Source organism: Hyla sarda, chromosome 1 (genome assembly GCF_029499605.1).
Source record: "Hyla sarda isolate aHylSar1 chromosome 1, aHylSar1.hap1, whole genome shotgun sequence".
Lineage (NCBI taxonomy): Eukaryota > Metazoa > Chordata > Amphibia > Anura > Hylidae > Hyla > Hyla sarda.
The window spans coordinates 526,521,722-526,545,668 of record NC_079189.1 but is presented as its reverse complement, the minus strand read 5'-3'; the positions used below and the strand labels follow the sequence as shown (position 1 = coordinate 526,545,668).

Sequence of the window (23,947 nt, the reverse complement as noted above, 5' to 3'; positions counted from 1 at the left end):
CAGGAGTGAAAGGTCCACAGATGACCTAAGTATTCATGGAGTTACACACATAAAATAATCAAGACAACACATGGAACTATAGTCTATGCATAGAAGGACTGGAACTTCCTAAGATCCCATATAAAGATTCTAAGAGAGTCTCCATACTATTCACATACTGACCGTAGCTGCCTCTGTAGCTGCAATCCTGTTCAGCACTTTCATCATACTGGTTGGAGCAACGGGATTGAAACTGCAAGAGAATATGAGAATGTAGGATTGTAAAATGTATTGCTGTAAATAATAGACATAAAAACACTACAGACTGCTAGACAGATATAAATCACTACTTATACACAGGTTATTATATAATACATAGTGCAAGCCCTAGAACTGTTGTTTCCCAACCACTTAGCTTAGGAGTGAACAAGTTTATATATTCACTTGGAGTGAATGGAGAAGCAGCAGATAACAGGTCCCCCGCAGCTTCATTCTCTTGGGGGGAAAGGGACCTACAGTCACAGAATGATTTGCACAAAAAAATGTGTATGTACCCTTAATGTAATCCAGGAACCCTACTAGTAAGAACTAAGGGGGAGATTTTTCAAAACCTGTGCAAAGAAAAAGTTGCACAGTTGCCCATAGCAACCAATCGCTTCTTTCATTTTACAAAAGCCTTGTTAAAAATGAAAGAAGTTATCTGATTGGTTGCTATCGGCAACTGGGCAAGTTTTCCTCTGGACAGGTTTTGATAATAAATATCCCCCTAAGAGCCCAAGAAAAGTCTGGCTACGGCTAGGTTCATACTACGTTTTGTACTTACGGTTCCCGTATACGGCTGGGAGGAGGGGGGGTGGGGCTTAATCGCGGTGCCTGCACTCAGCCGTATATGGGAACCGTATTTAATGCATGTCTATGAGCCGACCGAAGTGAACCGCAGCCTCCGGTCGGCTGCGTTTTCGGCCGTATGCGGTTTCCCGACCGCAGGCAAAAACGTGGTTGACCACGTTTTTGCCTGCGGTCGGGAAACCGCATACGGCTGAAAACGCAGCCGACCGGAGGCTGCGGTTCATAGACATGCATTAAATACGGTTCCCCTATATGGCTGAGTGCGGGCGCCGCGATTAAGCCCCGCCCCCCCCTCCTCCCAGCTGTATACGGGAACTGTAAGTACAAAACGTAGTGTGAACCTAGCCTACCTCTTCTAAGAAAAAAGAAACTTCAGCATTTTTTTTTCCAGTTTTCAAAATTAGAATTAAACTCCCCAGCCCTTTCATCAGCTTATTGCCTAGGAAGCTGCAATATGACACAGAAAAGTGCAAAACACCATGCATGCTAGGGATAAGGAACTTTTCCACAAGGAAAATTCACTCCCTGGCTGCCTATCAAAGCGGTCCTGAGTTTGCTGCTGGGAACTGCTTCGCTTATAACTCATGATTGCAGTAGGTATTTATTAGTTACCCACATGTTAAAGAAAAAAAAGTTTTGGGATTAGGTTTATTCTCCTTACAAAGAGATTGGTATTTTTATATTTAGTTGTTCTGGACATTTTGTAGTTGACACTAAGAAGAGCAGCCATACTGGTTGTGACCTTCTCTGAAACAGGTGGCAAGCAGTCACCCTGTCAGTATGTTTAATTGATAAGGAAAGCGCTTTAGCAACAAATAGAGATAAAAATATGATAAATAACAAATATGGCTGCACGTTTTTATTGTCAATTTTGCAAAAGTGGTTACCGCAACAAAACAGGAAATTAACAAATATCCCTGTAAATTAAAACTTCATTATTAAAGGGGTACTCCGGGTCTGATTACTGGCGATCACGGGGACGCAGCATTGTGACGTCACACTCCACCCCCTCAATGCAAGCCTATTGGAGGGGGCGTGACACTGTCACGCCCCCTCCCAGAGGCTCGCATTGAGGGGGCGGAGCGTGACGTCACACGGGGGCGGGGCTGTGACATCACAATGCTCAGTCCCTGTGATCGCCAGTAATCAGACCCGGAGCGAACATGCTCCAGGGACTAATTCTAACGGGGTGCTGCATGCAAGATCACGGGGGTCCCCAGCGGTGGGACCCCACCGGGATCAGGCATCTTGTCCCCTATCCTTTGGATAGGGGATAAAATGTCTTAGCGCCGGAGTAGCCCGGAGTAGATTTTGACTGCTGCTCTAACTTCTGATGGACCCCTGCCCAACTTCAAGACACCAGTAACTGTCTATCCGCCACTTCTAACATCAAGTCTTTTCTCTATGTCTAAAACAATCTTTCAAAAAGAGAACTTCTTGTGTTTCCACTATACTTGTCTACTATACTACCTAAACCTGATCCATTTCAGCATACAATACTATTAAAGCACCTTGACACTGGATGCCCATTTACTACAGGATACAATCTAAATTCTCCACAAAGCTATCCACAGTGCTGCTAATGTTTAATTTTGGCGAGATTTAGTACCCAACTACATCATAGTAAAAAATCTGTGTTATGCTTAACTGTAACCAGCCTTCTACAGTACCTTCTGTATTGAAAATGCAGCAGAATATGTACGGTACATATTACATAAAGATTGTTATTGTAACATGGTCAATTTTATATTTTGGTCTCTGCAGAATGCTTTCACCTGATATTGCAAACATGTAACTCATCCTGGATTTCTTTTGGGAAGAGTCGTCTTTGATGGCTGTCACCGCTCATACTGTCAGATATTATAAATACTAGGGGGCAGCGACCATTCTTTACAAATCTCCTGTGGAAAAATGAAAAACAGTTTGATGCTTTAAGGCTAGGTTTCCACTTTTTTTTTTTTTTTTTTTTTGCAAAAACGCCAATAAAAACGCCCATTCTGTTTCATTAATTTTTTTTTTTTGTGAAAAAACACTGCGGCCAGATGTTATTTGCAAGTCCATAAGGAACTGCAAAATGCCATATCCACTTGACGTTTTTTTAATCCTTTTGGCGTTTTTCTGCTATTTTGGGCTCCTTGGCAGTTTTTACAAAAACTGCGTTTTTTCTGGAAAATCTTAGCGTTTTCCTCCCATAGAAGTCTATGGGAGTGAAAAAAACGGCATGTGGGTTTTAACTTTGGCGTTTTCGCGGGTGGTTTTTATTCTTTTTTGGACTTTAACGATCCAAAAAAAGTGAAGGAGATACATTTATAATTAAAATTTTTGTATGGTACCATAAAAAAAAAAAATGAAATAAAAAAGATACAGTAGTGATGGAAAAAAATTGTATTTACCCTATAACCAAATTTTAATACATTTTTAAACAGGGATCAATTTATGTGGGTGGGTAGGGCACTAAAAATGTAGCCGACAATAATAAAAATGTAGTGTGTTTTTCACAGTTTTTTAAACATTTTTTAGGTAGTACTACTACTACTCCCAGCATGGAACACACTGTTCCATGATGAGAGTAGTACCTAATTGACAGATCGCCCTGGGTCCGTTGCGATCCTCCTGTATAATGTATAGATGTGGCCGGCCGCTCTTCTATGGTCCCCTGCACTGCCATATATCTACACATATTCATATTTCCCTCAAAGAGCTGTGATTGGCCAGATGGTTCCAGCCAATCACAGCTCTCTGTGGGAAATATGAATAGGTGTATACAGTGGTCCCTCAACATACGATGGTAATTCGTTCCAAACGACCCATCGTTTGTCGAATCCATCGTATGTTGAGGGATCCGTGCAAGTATAGGAAGCTGTACTCACCTGTCCCCGTCGCTCCGGACCAGGTCCTCACTGCTCCCGATGCTGTCCCAGGGGCTCCCGATGCTGTCCCGCTGCTCCGGTGTCTTCTTTGCGATCCTCCGGTGTCTTGCGCATCTTCTCCAGGGTCCGGGGCTCGTTTTCTGGTGACGTTATTACGCTGCTGCGGCGGCGCAGCTTACGTAGTGACGTAATAACGACGCCGGAAAGCGAGGCCCGGACCCTGGAGAAGATGCGCAAGACACGGGAGGATCGCGAAGTGGACCCGGAGCAGCGGGAATAGGTAAGCGAACCTGCCCGGGATTCTTAAACTGCTATCCGACAGCAGCTTAAGCATTTTGCGCTGTCGGATAGCAGTTAATGCGATGGCCCCGACATATAAAAGCATCGTATGTTGATGCTGACATCGACATGCGATGGCCTCTGAGAGGCCATCGTATGTCGATTTTATCATATGTCGGGGCCATCGTAGGTCGGGGGGTTACTGTATATACACATCAGGGCAGGGGACCATAGAAGAGCGGCCACATCTATACATTATACAGGAGGATCACAGCCGGTGTCAGGAGTTACACTCGCTGCTATCTGTCTATTAATGCAGATACTACAGCTCCCAGCATGGAGCAGAGTGTGCTCCATGTTGAGAGCAGTAGTACATGCAGAAAGCGACAGATCACAGCAAGTGTCACTCCTGACAGAGCCGGGAGAACAGCTGATGATGAGCAGTAGATTATGTCCTATATCTACTGCCCAGCAAGAACTTACAGTGAGCCTGCAATGTGTATACAGTATACACATTGCTGGCTCACTTAACCCCTTGCTGAGCTGTGCGCTATGCGCCAGCCCAGCAAGGAAAGAGTTAACTTACACTGCTGGACAGTGTAGGTTAACCGTTTGGGTGGTGTACACTATATACAGATATCTATAGATAGCTGTATATAGTGTATACCGAAGACGAAGTCAGCTTACTTCCCTCCAGTACTGGCTGGGTCCATGTAGCTCTGCCCCCTAGTGGTGACGCCATTAGGGAGGCGGAGCTTCAGGCAGGAGCCAGGCTGGTAAAGGTGTGAAGCTCTGTTCACATTGTACGTTTTGTGAACAGACCCATCTCGCAGTGTCTTCCCAAAACAAGGAGACTCCAGCTGTTGCTAAACTACAACTCCCAGCATGCCTGGGCATGCTGGGAGTTGTAGTTTTGCAACAAATGGAGGCTCCCTGTTTGGGAAGACATTGCAATATGGGCGCTCTCCCCAGCAGAGAGCTCCAAAAATATACTAACCAATTTTTTGTGTTTATTTTCTCTTCTCGTTTCAGATTCGTGTATGCAGAGGATTAAGGCGGATTCGGAGGACTACTGCGAATGAATTTTGGATTTTTTTCCCTTTTAATAAAATGGTTAACGAGGGCTGTGGGAGAGTGTTTTGGAAAATAACATAATTTTTCCAATGTGTCATCTTTTTTTTTCTTTCTATTGAATATTCAGGTTTAGTAGTGGAAGCTGTCTAATAGACAGAATCCATTACTAAGCCGGGGCTTAGCGTTAGCCCCAAAAACAGCTAGCGCTAACCCCCAATTATTACCCCGTTACCCACCGCCACAGGTGTGACAGGAAGAGCCGGTACCAACAGGCCCAGAGCGTCAAAAATGGCGCTCCTGGGCCTAGGCGGTAACAGGCTGGCGTTATTTAGGCTGGGGAGGGCCAGTAAAAAATTATTTTATTTTAAAAAACACTCCCCCACAGCCCTCGTTAACCATTTTATTAAAAGAAAAAAAAATCCAGTTCATCCGCAGTAATCCTCTGCATACACGGATCTGAAACGAGAAGAGAAAAGAAACACAAAAAATTAGTTATTTTTGGCGCTGTCCACTGGGGAGAGCGACCATAATGCAATGTCTTCCCAAATAGGGAGCCTCCAATTGTTGCAAAACTACAACTCCCAGCATGTCCAGATAGCCTTTGGCTGTCTGGGCATGCTGGGATTTATAGTTTAGCAACAGCTGGAGTCTGGGAGGACACTGCCAGAAGGGACTGTTCACATTTTCCATTTAGTATAATGTGAACAGAGCCTCACACCCTTACCAGCCTGGCTCCCGTCTGTAGCTCCGCCCCTAATGAAGTCATCACTAGGGGCGGAGCTACACGGACCCAGTGGGGACAGGGAGCGAGGGAAGTAAGCGGACCTCGTCTTCTGAATACACCATATATACAGATATCTATAGATAGCTGTATATTCTGTATACCGCCCAAAGGGGCTATGGGAGCAGGGAGTCCTGTCAGTCTGATGACAGGATTCCTGGCTCCTGTATAGTATACACCGGTACACTATGTGCCCCTGTATACTATACGGCCGGGGGAGGTGAGTAGTGATGCTGTACATCACTCTTCATCTCCTTACACTCTGTGGACCGGGCGCTCAGCATACGACCCACAGAGTGGTACCAGAAGACAGTGAAAAAACTGCCTCAGGGTACAAATTTGGCTGTTTCCACACACCAGAAAACAATGCCAGAAAAACTGCCAAAACACAGGAAAAAGCTGTGGCAGTTTTTCTGGCATTTTTGCTGGCTTTTTTTTTTTAGGTGTACAAAAAAAAATTGGAAACCTAGCCAGAGGAATTTGGACATACAACAGAGAAGTATACATAGATTATATTCTACTTTACCTGACAATATCATGTAGACTTGCAGGGTCCCTATAAAATTGGTTGGGCATATCCTAAATTAAAACAAAAACATATATGAATTGATATTTGCTTAACTGTATCAAATACATGCACTGTAATATATAATAATATATTATTATTTGATTTAAAAGGTGACATTTTCCCATACCAGTTATTTTTGCTTTGTTTTAGGACTTACATCAACAATAATAAGTTTTCTGTCAGTAGAAGGAGACTCTCCGAGCATCTGAAGTTTGTTGTATTTGTTTGCCCTTAAAAGAAAGTCCTGAAAAAGAGCGGACTGAGACTGACTGGTGAAGAGCTGGAAGCCCATTTCTAGAGGAGGAAATGATAAAGAACATACATTCAGGTTTAGAGCCATATTGTACATTTAACCTCTGAATGAAGAAACCCGATGAGATGCTTCCCGTTTTCCTATTGAGCCATCAAAATAAGCAAATGCTACTTGTTTCCTGCAGCTATAACAAACAAACAAAAATACATTGTCATATTGTTTTTCTTTATTTGTATTTATCCATACCTCGGTCAAAAATCTGTGGCGGCTCATCAGGCTTATATTCTTGCATTAAAGGGTTAATCCATTCCTGGACTTGAATCCCCATTTCTTTGGCAAGCACAAGGATGGTTGCAGTTTTCCCACAACCAGGGGGGCCAGTCAGCAACAAAATAGACCCACCCTGCCAACATATACAGACAGGAAAAATGTAAGCTTAATATGGTATAAACAAATCCATGTCATACCTATAAGAAACAGCCAAAGTCATTTTTAATGAATACAGTAATCAGTGTAAGATAAGCAGACGGACCTGCTTTTTGTCAGCATGAGCTCTTAGCCAGGTTTCAACCTCCTCCACTTTCTTCTTATGTACTGCAAGGTCTGCCTGCAAAAAGAGCAAGAGCACTTTAATTCTAAACCTATATGTTACCCACCTGGTTATCAATGCATAGCATCTACTGCAGCGACAGCCAACGGCTGTCCGGGCATGCTGGGAATTGTAGTTTTGCAACATCTGGAGGGCCACAGTTTGAAGACTACTGATCTACTGCAATAAAGACAGTGCTTGTGAACATAACACTTGTCCGCACCTTAGGCTATGCAACATATAGTCCTCTTACACCCTTCTCTATAAGCAAGAGCCACTTAAAGGGGTAGGACGCCCCTAGACATCTTGTTACATAATAAAAACAAATTAGTGCTACATAATAAAAACAAATAAGCGGCGGGGGGGGGGGGTCCCGCCGCTGGGGACCGCCGCGATCTCTCCTGCAGCACGCCTGTTTTTCAGCTGCACAGAGCGAGGATCGCTCTGTGACTGATGACAGGCGATGCAGGGGACTCCGTCCCCTGCATCGCCTGTCATCAGTCACAAAGCGATCCTCGCTCTGTGCAGCTGAAAAACAAGGGGTGCTGCAGGAGAGATTGGGGGGGTCCCCAGTGGCGGGACCCCCGCGATCAGACATCTTATTCCCTATCCTTTGGATAGTGGGATAAAATGTCTAGGGGCGGAGTACCCCTTTAATCATATATTACATGGTTAATCAATCTTCAGAATGGTTGCTTTGTGTTGCTACATAGGAGCAACTTTCCCAAGTGACCTACCTGAACATTTGGTCTGTACCTATCAATCCATGGGTCATTGTGAGACTGGGCTGATGTCGCTTTGATGCCATCATTAAAGTGATTGGCAGAGAACGGGTTTGCTCTTTTTTTGCTCTGAGATGGGTTCTCTAACGTTGACTCATCTTTCTTGTTCCCTCTTTCACTTGCTCCGAAAGAGTGAGATGTGACTTTGTCTGAGGAGCCAAAGAAATCTTGAAAGGATGGTTCTACCCAGTCAGTGATCTGTCATATTGGAAACAGAATTCTGTTATATATTTGATATATATTCTATATATATTCTTTAACTTAGTTTTTCTTCATCCTGCCCACTAACAAATAATACATGGAAATATTTAACAAGGATTTCATAGCATAAATTACAAATATCAGCTCCAGTCTGTTTCATGTGTTGCACGATCTTTACTACAAATTGCAAAAATCCAAGTATATTTGAAAAGTGTATGCGATCTCTGTACGAATGCATAGTATCAAAAAACTATCAGACATTTCGACCAGTTCACATGTAACCACTACACTCTGCTCAAGGAAATTGTCTATACCTAATACCCAAAGCATCGGACAAATACTTAAAAGGGCACTGTCATTAAATGATTTTTTTTTTGCATATGATACAGCAGGTAAAATAATTAAGATCTGTAATTTACTACCTGTCAAAATCAAAAGTTCAGACCTCCGCCAATCAGCAGGGAGAAGTCCACGCGCTCCTCTCCCTGGCTGTGTCATGTGATCGAGACACTCTTATAGACTTACAGGGAGTTTGTCTCGATCATGTGACACGGAGTCGGGCTCATTCTCCTGAGTGGCGGAGGTCTGAACACTCAGATCCCCGTCAATCATAACTTTTGACGTGTCCCTAGAACATGTCAAAAGTTTTGCATAATAACAGTGGCCAATTGAGCATTTAAATGTAAAACAAAAGTTGTAAATCAAAGCAGCAGTACAACACTAACATGTTACCTTAGCAGAAGTTACTTTTCTTCTGTAAGATGCCTTTGACATTATAAAGTTGTAAAATTCCCATGGGTTCAGCACTGCATGTTATGTGGTAGCCAGCGGTTGCACTGTAATATAGAAGATATTCAGGTACAAACAAGAAATATGATTTATAAATGGCCAAAAAAGATGGCTGTGCAAGATCAATATAGATTGATATGTTTTTAAAAGATTTTTATGTTTATTTGGGTTTTGCCAAATACAAGATAAAATAAACAAAATGCATAAACAGGTCAACAAAACTCCTGATACAACCGGTTGATGTATAGATAGAATGTGTCGGCAGGTAAGAACCATTCAACCCATCTAGCCTTCCCAATATCCTGAATCCTATCAATAGTCCCTGGCCCTATCTTATACGAAGGATAGCCTTATGCTTATCCCATGCATGCTTAAAGTGTACCTGTCGCTAACAAAAACTTTTTATATAATGGAGATAATGCTGTTATATGAATATTTGTAATATACATTGATTAAAAAATGTGTATATTATTGGGTGAAAAAATGTTGTCCCTGCAGCTATTGTCTGTGTGTGTCTATGAGGAGTCCAAATACAGGAAGTGAGGGCTGGAGAAGCAGGGCTCTGTACAGGTTCCTGGCTTGTCAATCATCCTGCGTTGTGAGCCTGGGGCATGTCACAGAGCCCCGCTTGTCCTCAGTGCACAGAGCCCCGCTTGTCCTCAGTGCACAGAGCCCCGCTTGTCCTCAGTGCACAGAGCCCCGCTTGTCCTCAGTGCACAGAGCCCCGCTTGTCCTCAGTGCACAGAGCCCCGCTTGTCCTCAGTGCACAGAGCCCCGCTTGTCCTCAGTGCACAGAGCCCCGCTTGTCCTCAGTGCACAGAGCCCCGCTTGTCCTCAGTGCACAGAGCCCCGCTTGTCCTCAGTGCACAGAGCCCCGCTTGTCCTCAGTGCACAGAGCCCCGCTTGTCCTCAGTGCACAGAGCCCCGCTTGTCCTCAGTGCACAGAGCCCCGCTTGTCCTCAGTGCACAGAGCCCCGCTTGTCCTCAGTGCACAGAGCCCCGCTTGTCCTCAGTGCACAGAGCCCCGCTTGTCCTCACTGCACAAACACTGCTACAGGAAGGATGTTCCTCATATTATTCTAAACTCTATTTTTATTAATTTTATTCTCTGCAAAGAATAGGCATGGCAACACTATTAGTAAGGCTAGGATCACAGTTTCCATTTTATTACATTTCATTTTGCTTTATACAAATTTGTAGAGACGCTCTGCTCTGGGGAACAGCCGGGCTCCATACAGGAGATCTCGGGGGCCACAGCAGTCAGACCCCCTGCGATCTACAACTTATCCCCTATTATGCTGAGAGGGGAATACGTTTTTCTGTACTTGTAGGCATAAGACTTCTTAAGAAACTGAACGGAAAAAAAAGTTGTAGTCCAGTGTTTTTTTCTTTGCCCAAACAAAAAGTCTACTGTTTTAAAACCATATATTTACCATATACAGCTTTTTCTATAGCCATATAAAGTGTGTGTATTTATAGTTTCAGATGGTTTTAGGTCATACAGTTATAATACTCCTAACACACCGTAACTTTAACACCCTGAATGTGACCAGTCTGTGAGCCTCTTAGAGAATGCTGGGACTTGTAGTTCTACAGAAGAAGAAGCAGTGCAGGCACATAATGTCACCTCCTCCAGGCCCCGCACTGTAAATACAGATACAACCCCTGTTAACTCACCCTGACAAAACGCAACGACGCAGCCAACTCTTTGCGGTTCACAGCTCGGCCGGCGCCTAGCATCTACGTCACCGGCGCACAATGACGTAGCCGGCAAAAATTGAAAGACGCCACAGACGGTTCAGGGCGCTGAGGCGCGCGCCGCCATCTCTACTGTGGTCACATGTTTGAAAACCTACAGTATGATGCAGATATCGCGATAGAGGAATGATAAAGCCCTTTACCGTGTTAATACAATTATATTGATAAAACTCAGAGACGATTTTGCGGAGCTCGTCTCTGACGTCACGTTGCCCCGCCTACTCTGTGTGTGTGTGCGCGCGTCTCGAGATTCAGTGTGCGACACGTGACGGATCGTGTGAGTGAGCGAGTGTGACCATGAGGCGCCCCAACGTGCTGCTGACGGGTAAGTGCTGCTCCCTAATTCACACAATGCGTTACCGCAACCTCTGTATCTTACTGGAGGAGGGAACCGCACAGAGAGAAGTTTACAGCACAGTTATAGGAATGGAGTATAACTTCATATGTCATACGCCAATGTTTACCAACCCGAGACTAGCCTGCTGTTTAAAAACTACAACTCCCATCATGCCCGGACAGCCAAAGGCTGTCCGGGCATGATGGGAGTTGTAGTTTTAAAACAGCTGAAGAGCTACAGCTTAGAAAACAGTGTCATGCCCCATAGAAGCCTATTATTCCAGTGTACCCAAATGATTGCCCAATACCAGGGACTCCGTGGCCACTATGTTCACCTGTTCAATTGCTTGTTAACACAAACAGCTAATCAGCCACTCAAATGGCAGGGAACTTATGCCTTTAGGCATCTAGACGTGGTCAAGACAACTTTCCGAAGTTCAAACCGAGCTTCAAAATGGGGTAGAAAGGGGATTTAAGTGACTTTGAACGTCGCATGGTTTGTGGTGCCAGACAGGCTGGTCTGAGTATTTCAGAAACTGCTGATCTACTGGGATTGTCCTACACAACCATCTCCAGGGTTTACAGAGTATGGTCCGAAAAAGAGAAAATATCCAGTGAGTGGCAGGTGGGTGGGGGAAAATGCCTTGTTGATGTCAGAGGAGAATGGACAGACTGGTTTGAGGTGACAGAACTCAATAAACCACTCATTTCAACCAAGGTGTGCAGAATACCATCTCTGAAAGCACAATATGTCCAACCTTGTGAAGCAGATGGGCTACAGCAGCGGATGACCACTTCAGGACACGCTTTTGTCACTACAATTTGCACAGGCTCCCCATGATCGGAAAGTGGAAGACTTGAAGAACGTTGCTTGGTCTGATCTCTCAATTCCATTTGTGACATTCAGATGGCAGGGTCAGTATTTGGCATAAACATAAAGCATGGATCTATCCTGCCTTGTATCAACGGTTCAGGCTGATGGTGTTATGGTGTGGGGGACTTTTCTTGGCACACCTTGGGCCCCTTAGTACCAATTGAGCATAGTATAAACACAACAGCCTACCTGAGTATCGTTGCTGACCATGTCCAGCCCTTTATGACCACCGTAAACCCATCTTCTTATTGTTACTTCCAGCAGGATAATGCACCATGTCACAAAGTTCATATCGTCTTATACATTACAATGAGGTCACTGGACTCCAATGGCCTCCACAGTCACCAGATCCCTATCCAATAGATCACCTTTGGGATGTGGCGGAACTGGAGATTAACATCATGGATGTACAGCCGACAAATCTGTAGCAACTGTGTGATTCCATCATGTCCGTATGACCAAAATCTCTGGGGAATGTTTCCAGCACCTTGTAGGAAGTTTGTCACTAAGAATGAAGGCAAAATGGGGTCTAACCTGCTACTAGCAAGGTGTCCCTAAATAGTGCATATTGAGTGATTACTTTTAGGCATGCAGGTCTATTGTTTCCATCAATAAGTCAAAACCCTAAGGGACACCCTCATAGACATTGGGATCTGCCATGCAAAGGTGCTTGCTGCTGACCACAGGACATTGCCCCTTTTTGACTTGTCAAAATGTTTTTTTTTTGTTTTTTTTTTAAATGACAGGTGCACTTTAAAAAGTACCGGTCACCAAATAAACTGTTCCCCACTACCTCAGGCTATGTTCCCTAATTACTCCTAACACCCCTCCTGCCCTTAAAAACTATTTCAGAGCTTTAAAAAGCTGTGTATGTTACCTTTTTTTCTTGCTCACATAGTGCAATTTCCCAGCAGAAGAAAGTGGGCGTTTACCAGCAGGCATGACATCACTGAAGCCTGCTGGGGGACCACTTCTGCCCTCACATGGTTGCAGAGCTGTGATGAATAGAAGACCTCAGGCTCTGGGCATGTTTCAGTCTGTGTTGCTATTGGTGAGGCTCTCCTGCCGGTTTCAGTCTGTGCAGCTTTCTGTGATATTCTGTGGAGCTTTCACTTCCTGTGCAGCTGTCAATCAAGCTCAGTGCAGAGAAGCACTTCCTGAGTTCGGACTCGGACTGCCAGGCCGGGAGAAGACCAAATTCACTGTATTAATTGTAGCAGGGAACAGAGACACCTAGTGGCCATTTTTTTATATTACATTTTAAACATATTTATGTTGATAATTTTAAAAGCAAGTGAATGGGAAAGTGTCTGCTAATTACACAAGGAACACTGTATTAAAAGTTTTATTTGGTGACAGGTACTCTTTAAATATAAAGACAAATTTTTACACTGCTAGATAACAAGGCTTTCCCCAATAATTCCTCTTATATTTCAGGTACACCAGGTGTTGGTAAGACAACCCTGGGCAAAGAGCTGGCAGAGAGGACTGGTCTCGAGTACGTCAATGTTGGAGATTTGGCAAAAGATGGTAAGCTACAGATACAAGAAGCGAATGATGTAAAATATCGGGGACTGCTGTGTTTTTTTTCTTTTGATTATAAACAATGTGATGTTAAAGTGTTACTGTCAGTACTGATCAGTCAGGGCTTAGGGTACGTCCACACTGACAAATATGTGCGAGGAATTTGCGCTGAACAAATCCACTCAGAAATGAGTTTTTTTCCGCGTGGAATTCCGCACAGAAATCAGTGCGGAGTTCAGCGCGACGTAGGAGACATTGTAAAAAAAAATTCCGCGCGGAAGTTTGGCGACCTGAAATTTTTTTTACATTGACTTCTATGGAGTTACGACGCGAATTCCGCATGAAGAAAGAACATGTTCATTCTTCATGCGGAACGGAATTCAGTCACAGAATTCCACTAGCGGAAATTCCTCAGTGTGAACTAAGGAGAGGAAAGTTAACTAAATACTATGGGGTATGGCACTGCTGAATGAATGAGAGGAATAAGCGAGCAGAATTACTCGTGGAAATTCCTCTCCAATTCCTCAGTGTGGACATACCCTAAAATTGCCTGCAAGTTCACTGCTCAAAAAAATAAAGGGAACACTAACATAACACATCCTAGATGTGAATGAATGAACTAATCGTATGAAATACTTTCCTCTTTACATGAATGTGCTGACAACAAAATCACACAAAAATTATCAATTCAAATCAAATTTCTCAACCCATGGAGGTCTGGATATGGAGTCACACTCAAAATCAAAGTGGAAAACCACAATACAGGCTGATCCAACTTTGATGTAATGTCCTTAAAACAAGTCATAATGAGGCTCAGTAGTGTGTGTGTGGCCTCCACGTGCCCGTATGACCTCCCTACAATGCCTGGGCATTCTCCTGATGAGGTGACGGATGGTCTCCTGAGGGATGTCCTCCCAGACCTGGACTTAAGCATCCGCCAACACCTGGACAGTCTGTGGTGCAACGTGGCGTTGGTGAATGGAGCGAGACATGATGTCACAGATGTGCTCAATCGGATTCAGGTCTGGGGAACGGGCAGATCAGTCCATAGCATCAATGCCTTCCTCTTGCAGGAACTGCTGACACACTACAGCCACATGAGGTCTAGCATTGTATTGCATTAGGAGGAACCCAGGGCCAACCCCACCAGCATGTGGTCTCACAAGGGGTCTGAGGACCTCATCTCGGTACCTAATGACAGTCAGGCTACCTCTGGCAAGCACATGGAGGGCTGTGCGGCCCCCCAAAGAAATGCCACCCCACACCATTACTGACCACTGCCTAACGGGTCATGCTGGGGGATGTTACAGGGAGCAGGACATTCTCCAGGGCATCTCCAGACTCTGTCACATGTGCTCAGTGTGAACCTGCTTTCATCTGTGAAGAGCAAAGGGCGCCAGTGGCAAATTTACCAATCTTGGTGTTCTCTGGCAAATGTCATACGTCCTGCATGGTGTTGGGCTGTAAGCACAATCCCCACCTGTGGACGTTGGGCCCTCATACCACCCTCATGGAGTCTGTTTCTGACCGTTTGAGTGGACACATGCACATTTGTGACCTGCTGGAGGTCATTTTGCAGGGCTCTGGCAGTGCTCCTCCTTGCACAAAGGCAGAGGTAGCGGTCCTGCTGCTGGGTTGTTGCCCTTCTACGGCCTCCTCCATGTCTCCTGATGTACTGGCCTGTCTCCTGGTAGCACCTCCATGCTCTGGACACTACGCTGACAGACACAGCAAACCTTTTTGCCACAGCTCGCATTGATGTGCCATCCTGAATGAGCTGCACTACCACTAGAGTGAAAGCACCGCCTGCAATCAAAAGTGACCAAAACATCAGCCAGGAAGCATAGGAACTGAGATGTGGTCTGTGGTCACCACCTGCAGAACCACTCCTTTATTGGGAGTGTCTTGCTAGTTGCCTATAATTTCCACCTGTTGTCTGTTTCATTTGCATAACAGCATGTGAAATTGATTGTCAATCAGTGTTGCTTCCTGAGTGGACAGTGTGATATCACAGAAGTGTGATAGACTTGGAGTTACATTGTGTTGTTTAAGTGTTCCCTTTATATTTTTGCGCAGTGTATTTTTAGCGGGCTCCCAATGGAGTCCACTGCTATGTAGACACTGTGGTCTGTTGCACTGAATGTGCAGGGCTCAGGTATGCGGTAGTTTATGTACATCAGTATAACACTGCTTACATATACAGGGACCACAGGCATTTGGTAAAAGTGAACGTACCCTAAGCCTGGAGAAGCGTCCTCTTTCCTTGAGTCATATTGGGTATTAGATAAAAAGCTGCTGAAGACTGTGAGGAAAAGGCAGCTCCACCCAAATCCAAAAACTGGGTGAGGATGAGAAAGTGCTAGTAAATTCCTGTCCCTTTGTCTGTGGTTGTTTTATCCTTTTAATTGTGTGTCTGTAAAAATAAGCTGTGTTACTCTTTTCATACTGGCATTTAGGTTTTGTTGAGTCTCCATTGCTTTTCATGGGCAGAATAGCTTAGTCTGCTAGTCTTTCCAATATAAACCCCCCCCCCCCCCCCATCATCGATCCTTTAATGCATGTGAACAGAGCCAACTTTTACAACTTTTATTTTTGGTGGGGAGATTTAAATAATGTGTATTCTATAGTAAAATGTCTTCTGTTTGTGTGCGATCAGTGAGGGCGCTGCCTCTTTCTTGATTTCTCATTCTCTGTATGAAGGAAGGGTAGTGTGACTACATCCGCAGAATGACAGTACCAGGCTCCTGACCAGTTACCCCTCCAATAAGTTGCTATGGATGGGCTCGTTTGCATTTCAGATTATACACACATATATAAATGCAGAGCAAACGTTTTCTTTGCATGGGAGGCCCATAGGCGACTGTGTATGGCTTACACACAGGAATATGATGGGCTTTAGGGTTGAAACATAGGCACAAAGATTTCCTAGGTGTATGCTCTAAATGTATAAACTCTCAATGGTTGACTCTCTTGCCTTGCAGCACTGGGGTCCTGGGTTCAGATACCAAGAGTTTGTATGTTTTTCCTGTATTTGTGCGCATTTCCTCTCGATACTCCGGTTTCATCTCACACCCCAAAAACATACTTATTGGTGAATTTTGAGTTTAGATGGGAGTCCCAATGAGGACAGGGATCAATTTGAGTGATGACAAGCGCTCTACAGTTCTTCAAAATATGTTGGTGCTATAAAAATAAAATAATTATGCAAACATTATTAACCCCTTAACCCATTAAATGTACGTCCTGATGCGCTGGAACTTGGCATACCAGGACGTACATTTATGTCCTGTATATGACACAAGGAACGGTGCTCGCATCATGCATGGCAGGTCCCGGCTGCTATCAGCAGCCAGAGACCCGCCGGTAATGGCTGACATCAGCGATCAAGCTGATGTCCGCCATTAACCCCTCAGATGCTGTGATGAATACAGATCACTACATCTGCGGCAAGGAAGCACTTTGATCGGATGATCAGATTGCACACAGCACTGCCATGGGGATCCGGTCATCCAACATAGCGGTTTGAGGTCCCCTCACCTTCTCTGGCCGTCATCCCATGGTCGTCTTCTTTGTTTTGACATCGAGACATCAGGCAGTAGATCGCCAATAATACTATACTAATATACATAGCACTAAACAGTATTAGCAATCTAAAGATTGCTATAAATTTGTTCCCTATGGGGACATAAAGTGTTTAAAACTTGACGTCATAGTCCCGCCCCCTCATGCTGTCACGTTCTCCCCCCCCCCCCCACCTCAATGGAAGTCTATGGGAGGGGGCATGACAGCTGTCATGCCCCTCCCATAGACTTACAATGAGGGGGCGTGGCTATGACATCACAAGCTGCCAGCTCCAGCGTTAGGAACAGTTTGTTCCAAACGCTGAGCAGCAGAGTACCCCTTTAAGTGCACTGTAGCAGGTGTCTCACTTCCCGGCTGTCAATCAAGTCCAACCGTTTCTCTGCATAAGTCAATGGGGTGAAAAAGTCAGATCTGGTGGCCAGCTGGCGAGTGCTGCTGCACACATTCCAGGTTATAACTTGCAATCTCTGCAGGTCTCAGAAGTGTGACCCAGCATGATCTAAACATTTGACATCTGTGGGCAACATGTGAAAAGTTTGTTTAAAGGACAGTAAAACTCTAAGGCTGCATTCACATAACTTAAAACCGTGGTATACTACAGTCACAAAACCAGATACAAGGCATAAATGAGCCGACCGGAGTCACTATCTGGCACCGGTCGGCTCATTCAAATAAATGAGATGCGGGCAAGCCAGGTTATCCCATCTCCCAGGTGAATCCGTTCCCTGTATGTACGAAACGTTATGTGAATGTAGCCTAACTCAGCTTGCAGTATAGACTATAAATATAGTAAAAGACTCATTAGGCCACCCCCTTATCCAGACCACATTTTGTGTGATGGGTCTTCAGTCCACCATACATTATGCACGCTCTCCATTTTCTTTAAGACCAACCCATAGAAAACCATTTTCCAATCCAACTTTGGTTGGTCTTTTCAGAGAGGTTTCACTGTAGCATCATGGGCCCAGATTTATCAAACTGTGTGAGAGAAAAAATAGAGGGATTTCCCCCCAGCAACCAATCACAGCTCAGCTAACAAGCTGAGGTAAAGTGAAAGCTGAGCTGTGATTGGTTGTTGTGGGAAAATCAATCTATTTTTTTTCTCTCACTCACAGTTTGATAAATCTGGGCCATGGTGTCTGTTTTACCTCATGATGTACAATGGGGAAATGGGCTTCAAAATCAGGCAGGGAGTCTAAGAGAATGTCTCTCTGTTTTTTAGGTAACTTGTACGAAGGTTTTGATGAAGAGTATGAGTGTCCGGTCCTCGATGAAGACAGAGTAAGTCGCACTATTGTGTTTATACATATGATTGGGAAGATTTAATCAAAATCTGCAGAGCAAAAGTTGACCAGTTGCCCATAGCAACCAATCAGATCGCTTCTTTCATTGTCCAGAGGCCTTTTTGAAAATAAAAGAAGCTATCCGATTGGTTGCCATAGGCAACTGGTTAGCTTTTAATGGGAAATTTTTTTTTCCACATTTTTTCTTTTTTGCACTGTTCTGCTCCATTACAGTAGTTGCCTAGGCCAAGAGGTTTACAGTAGAGCCCTGCGCAGGCCTGTTTTTTCTTTTTAATCCCACTGGATTTCTGACCATTACTGCCCGCACCCACAAGGCGTGTTCCACTTCTGCCTGCAACATGTGTCCAATCTCGCCAGCCCCATAAACATTTGGTCACAGCTTTGAGAAATTGTACCTCCCCCCCATGCAATTTCATCAGCCCCCTGTGGCATTTCAGAGGTTTGCGGGACCCACTGTATGTTCTGCCACTGCCCAATCCCACCCGCAACCTCATTACCACCCGCAAGTTTTTTTTATTGGGTCCTGCGGGATCCCAATCTCGACGCAGGGCTCTAGTTTACAGTTCCCTATATAAAGTGTAGGATTTAGCCACACATAGACGCTGTAAGGTAACATGGAATATAGAGTCCAACCATACAAGGAGATTTGTTTTTTCCAGCTGCACATTATTTTCTGTCATGTTGTTTCTTGCAGGTGATTGATGAGCTGGAGGACAGAATGAGTGAAGGAGGTGTCATTGTAGACTATCACGGCTGTGACTTTTTTCCAGAGAGATGGTTCCACATAGTATTTGTTCTGAGAACGGATAATTCCATATTATACGAAAGACTGGAGAGCAGGTAAGTGTTGCACAATGCTAAACAGAAAAAAGGATTTTAATCAGCAGTCCTATCTTAGACTGAGTTCACACTGCTTTTTATGTCTTACATTCAGCATGTGTCTTTATTCTCTTCAAAAGGAAATACAGTGGTCCCTCAACATACGATGGTAATCCGTTCCAAATGGACCATCGCTTGTTGAAACCATCGTATGTTGAGGGATCCGTCCAATGTAAAGTATAGGACAATGGTCTACAACCTGCGGACCTTCAGATGTTGCAAAACTACAACACCCAGCATGCCCAGACAGCCGTTGGCTGTCCGGGCATGCTGGGAGTTGTAGTTTCGCAACATCTGGAGGTCCGCAGGTTTAAGACCCCTGGTATTGGAGGTTATACTCACGTGTCCCCACCGCTCCGGACCATCACCGCTGCCCTGGATGTCGCCTTCCATCGCTGTCGCCGCGTCCCCGGGGTGTCCCCGCCGCTCCGGCAAGGCCTCTGCTTCCCCGGCATCCTCGCTCTCCGTCGCCGCCATCACTTCGATACACACGCCGCTCCTATTGGATGACGGGACGCCGTGCGCAGCGACGTGATGATGACGACAATGGAGAGCGCCGACGATGCAGGGGATCCCGAAGAGGACGTGCCGGAGCCCCGAGGACAGGTAAGTGATCGTCAGCGGACCACACGGGGCACCGCAAACGGCTATCCGATGGCAGCTGAAGCAGTCTGCGCTGCCGGACAGCCGTTTATGCGATGGCCCCTCTGAGAAGCCATTGTATGTTGAAATGATTGTAGGTCGGGGGGGGGGGGGGGGCCACTGTAGTAGTATGGTGTTGCATTTTTTTTTCTTATGTAAGTCAGTAGGAAACAGCTTGTGCTGTATGGCATACAGTATAATCTGTTTTTACATGATCTCACATAAGTGACTACACCCTCACATTTTTGTAAATAGTTTATTTAATTTTATGTGACAACACTGAAGAAATTACCCTCTGCTACAATGTAAAGCAGTGAGTGCACAACCTGTATAAGGCTGGGTTCACACCACGTTTTTCAAATACGGTAACCTCATACGGTTTTCCGCAAAAAACGTATACGACCGTATCCGAAACCGTATGCATAGAGAATGCATTGTAAACCGTATTCCAAATGTTGTGTACGGTAGCATCCGTTTTGCCTCGGATACGGTTTTGCCGATTTTTCAACCGTAGGCAAAAACGCTGTCGACCACGTTTTTGCCTCCGGTTGGAAAACCGTATGCGAACCGTATGCGGTTCTTTTAACATTGTTGTCTATGAGAACCGTACGCAGAATTTCAGAATACGGTTGCACATGGTTTTTCTAATCCGTTTTTGGAGTTGACACATGCACAGATTGGAATTTCAATAGAACAATAATAACTTTATTAAATTGCTGGAAAATTAATTCCAACAAAATAGCAAAACCGTTGGCAAAAACTGATGCAAACGGATAGAACCGTACGGGGAAAAACCGTATACGTTTAATTTGGAGTCATACGGTTGTATATGGTTGCATACGGTTCTTGCCATACGTTTTTTTTAGTGGAAAACCGTATACGGTAACCGTATTTGAAAAACGTGGTGTGAACCCAGCCTAACAGTGTTTACTGGCTGTGTTGTTGTTTTGAGGGGACACAACATTCAACACAGTTATACAGTCTGAACACTCAATACTTTATATTGTAGCAGAGTGTCATTTATTCATTGTTGTCACATGAAAAGATATAATAAAATATTTACAAAAATGTCCGGGGTGGATACTGTAGCATCTGTTAACATATGATTTTGTCTTTCAAAAGTCTAAAATAGATATGTTAAATGTGAGCACAAAGCAGTGTGAACCCAGCCTTAAAGGGGTATTCCGCCCCTAGACATCTTATCCCCTATCCAAAGGATAGGGGATAAGATGTCAGATCGCCGTGGTCCCGCTGCTGGGGACCCCTGGGATCCCTGCTGCGGCACCGCACTATCATTACAGCACAGAGTGAGTTCGCTCTGCACGTAATGATGGGCAGTACACGGCTCTGCCCCTCGTGACGTCACGGCCCGCCCCTTTCAATACAAGTCTATGGGAGGGGGCGTGGCGGTCGTCACGCCCCCTGCCATAGACTTGCATTAAGGGAACGGGCTGTGATGGCACAAGGGGCGGCGCCATGACGTCACGCTGCTCCGTCCCCCGTATCGCCGGTCATTACGCACAGAGCGAACTCGCTCTGTGCTGTAATGATAGCGCGGTGCCGCAGCGGGGATCCCGGGGGTCCCCAGCAGCGGGACCGTGGCGATCTGACATCTTATCCCCTATCCTTTGGATAGGGGATAAGATGTCTAGGGGCGAAATACCCCTTTAAACATTTATGGCAAATTCGAGGATAAATGAATGTGTATTGGACCCTCACCTATTAGGAGAATGGGGCTCTCTAGTTTGCTGATTCTCAGAAGCTCCAGCCCTGTTATTCTGTTAGTTGAGGGTTCAATAAAGACCTAAATCTCTTCTCTCCACACACATCTGCTATCATGGGAAACACGAGCTGCTAATGGTATTGGTTGCCCTGTCATAAGTTGTGCTAGCGCAGCCATTTATCCCCTTCACTATGGCTGAATACACAAGTGAATAGCTGACTGTCTATGACCACTTTACGAGTAGATTGACATGTTCCAGTGAAGAGGGGATTTGGTTGCATTATTGTACAATGTGTTTCTCGATGAAATGAGAAAACAATTCCGTTATTATGATCATACTCTTATATTGGGAGGCCATTCATATTTCTACTAATGATAGGAGAAAGGCTCCTGTTCACATGCAAAGGTCACCACAGTCTCCATTTATATTTAGTAATCTGTAGATATGTTCTGTGTCTGCTCTGATTATTGAATTCATCTCAATGTTTTTTTTTCTTAGAGGATACAAGCAGAAAAAGCTCCAAGACAACATCCAATGTGAGATCTTTCAGACCATCTATGAAGAGGCTGTGGAGTCTTATCAGAAGGAAATAGTTCACCAGCTGCCCAGTAACACACCAGAAGACATGGAGCAAAACTTGGAGCAGATTTCTCAGTGGATTCAGCAGTGGATGAAGGATAATAACTGAGTGGACTGCTTTTTCTCACTGCTTATAGCAGAAAACATATGGATTGGACCCAATGTACATACTGTAAATTGTTATAATTTTTACACATATGCAAAGGTTAGTGTTTGGAGAAATAGACGGAAACTTTTACTATAGACTTGTATAGTATTTCTCTTCTCCTTTCTATTCCATTTCATTAATATAGCCTGTGTTTTCTACTTTGTGACATAAAGTAACAAAAACAACCTATAATGTTTCAACCTAAGTTAAAGTCCTTATTTAGGTGATATAGGCAAGTGCACCTGTCATTGGTGGCAGTCACTTTACCATTCATTTACATCAGAAATGTAAGTGGCCATACAAGTAGATTATAATCATAATCAGTTGAACAATAACAACCGTAGTGCCAAGAAATCGGATAGTGATTTTAGATAAAGTACTTTAGAAATGCTGGTTATTAAACAGCAATGTTGAAGATATGCCCACAAAGAGATTACCTGAAGGCATATATAATATATATATATAATATATATATATATATATATATATATATATATATATATATATATATATATATATATATATATATATATATATATATATATATATATATATATATATATATATATATATATATATATATATATATATATATATATATATATATATATATATATATATATATATATATATATATATATATATATATATATATATATATATATATATATATATATATATATATATATATATATATATATATATATATATATATATATATATATATATATATATATATATATATATATATATATATATATATATATATATATATATATATATATATATATATATATATATTAAATTTAACAGTGCATCATATATGGAAAGCCCTGGAAGTAGAGATGAGCGAACGTACAGTAAATTCGATTCGTCATGAACTTCTCGACTCGGCGATTGCTTTTCCTGCATAAATTAGTTCAGCTTTCCAGTGCTCCGGTGGGCTGGAAAAGGTGGATACAGTCCTAGGAAAGAGTCTCCTAGGACTGTATCCACCTTTTCCCGCCCACCGGAGCACCTGAAAGCTGAACTAATTTATGCAGGAAAAGTCAGCAACCACCGAGCCGAGAAGTTCGTGACGAATCGAATTTACTGTAAGTTCGCTCATCTCTACCTGGAAGCCTTTTGTTTGAAGAGGAGGCTGACTTAAAGGGGTTAAGGACTCATTGCATAAATGTATGCCTAGTGCCCACTATCAGGAGCTGAGCAGGTTTCATACCTGGTGGGTCCAGCAGGGACCCACATCTAAAATTGCTGATCTGGCTGATGTCTGGCATTAACTGTTTCGACATTGTGATCAAAGTTGATCACTGCATCTTAATATGGAAAAAAAAATCATTGGCAACTAGCTCAGGGAGCTGATCGGGATGACCACAACAACAAAATAACATGGTCTTGATAAGCTGAGAGGACAGGCAGAGGTCCCTTAACGTGCTCTGTCCCGTCTGATCCTCACTCAATACTGCAGGCAGCCTGTAGTAATGGAGCACTGATCAACGCCGTGGTCAGTGTATGCAATTGAAAGAGTGGGGAAAAGAAGGAATAAATGTAAATAAGCCCCTTCACTAGAAAGTTAGAATCGT

General features: G+C 43.9%; 2 protein-coding genes across 3 annotated transcripts in view; one reads left to right on the top strand and one right to left on the bottom strand.

Moving 5' to 3' along the window:
* The window catches only part of RAD17 (RAD17 checkpoint clamp loader component), a 28,280-nt gene extending 17,278 nt beyond the window's left edge, over nt 1-11,002 (bottom strand). The window contains exons 1-9 of one of the 2 annotated variants that reach the window (XM_056539254.1): nt 10,916-11,002; nt 8,958-9,061; nt 7,980-8,222; nt 7,186-7,260; nt 6,900-7,056; nt 6,558-6,694; nt 6,359-6,411; nt 2,604-2,729; nt 163-232 (exon numbers count right to left, since the gene is read on the bottom strand). In XM_056539254.1, coding sequence (XP_056395229.1) covers nt 163-232; nt 2,604-2,729; nt 6,359-6,411; nt 6,558-6,694; nt 6,900-7,056; nt 7,186-7,260; nt 7,980-8,222; nt 8,958-8,999 — 903 coding nt within the window. In that variant the 5' untranslated portion in view covers nt 9,000-9,061; nt 10,916-11,002. Of the gene's footprint in view, nt 1-162; nt 233-2,603; nt 2,730-6,358; nt 6,412-6,557; nt 6,695-6,899; nt 7,057-7,185; nt 7,261-7,979; nt 8,223-8,957; nt 9,062-10,691; nt 10,832-10,915 lie in introns of those variants that run through there. The other variant, XM_056539246.1, reaches the window with a different exon arrangement.
* AK6 (adenylate kinase 6) lies at nt 10,923-22,815 on the top strand. Its single transcript, XM_056539290.1, has 5 exons — nt 10,923-11,097; nt 13,420-13,512; nt 18,311-18,369; nt 19,087-19,232; nt 22,136-22,815. Exons 1-5 carry the CDS (start codon nt 11,070-11,072, stop codon nt 22,323-22,325), a joined length of 516 nt encoding a protein of 171 aa, XP_056395265.1. The 5' UTR covers nt 10,923-11,069; the 3' UTR covers nt 22,326-22,815.
* Nucleotides 22,816-23,947: the final 1,132 nt, after the last annotated feature.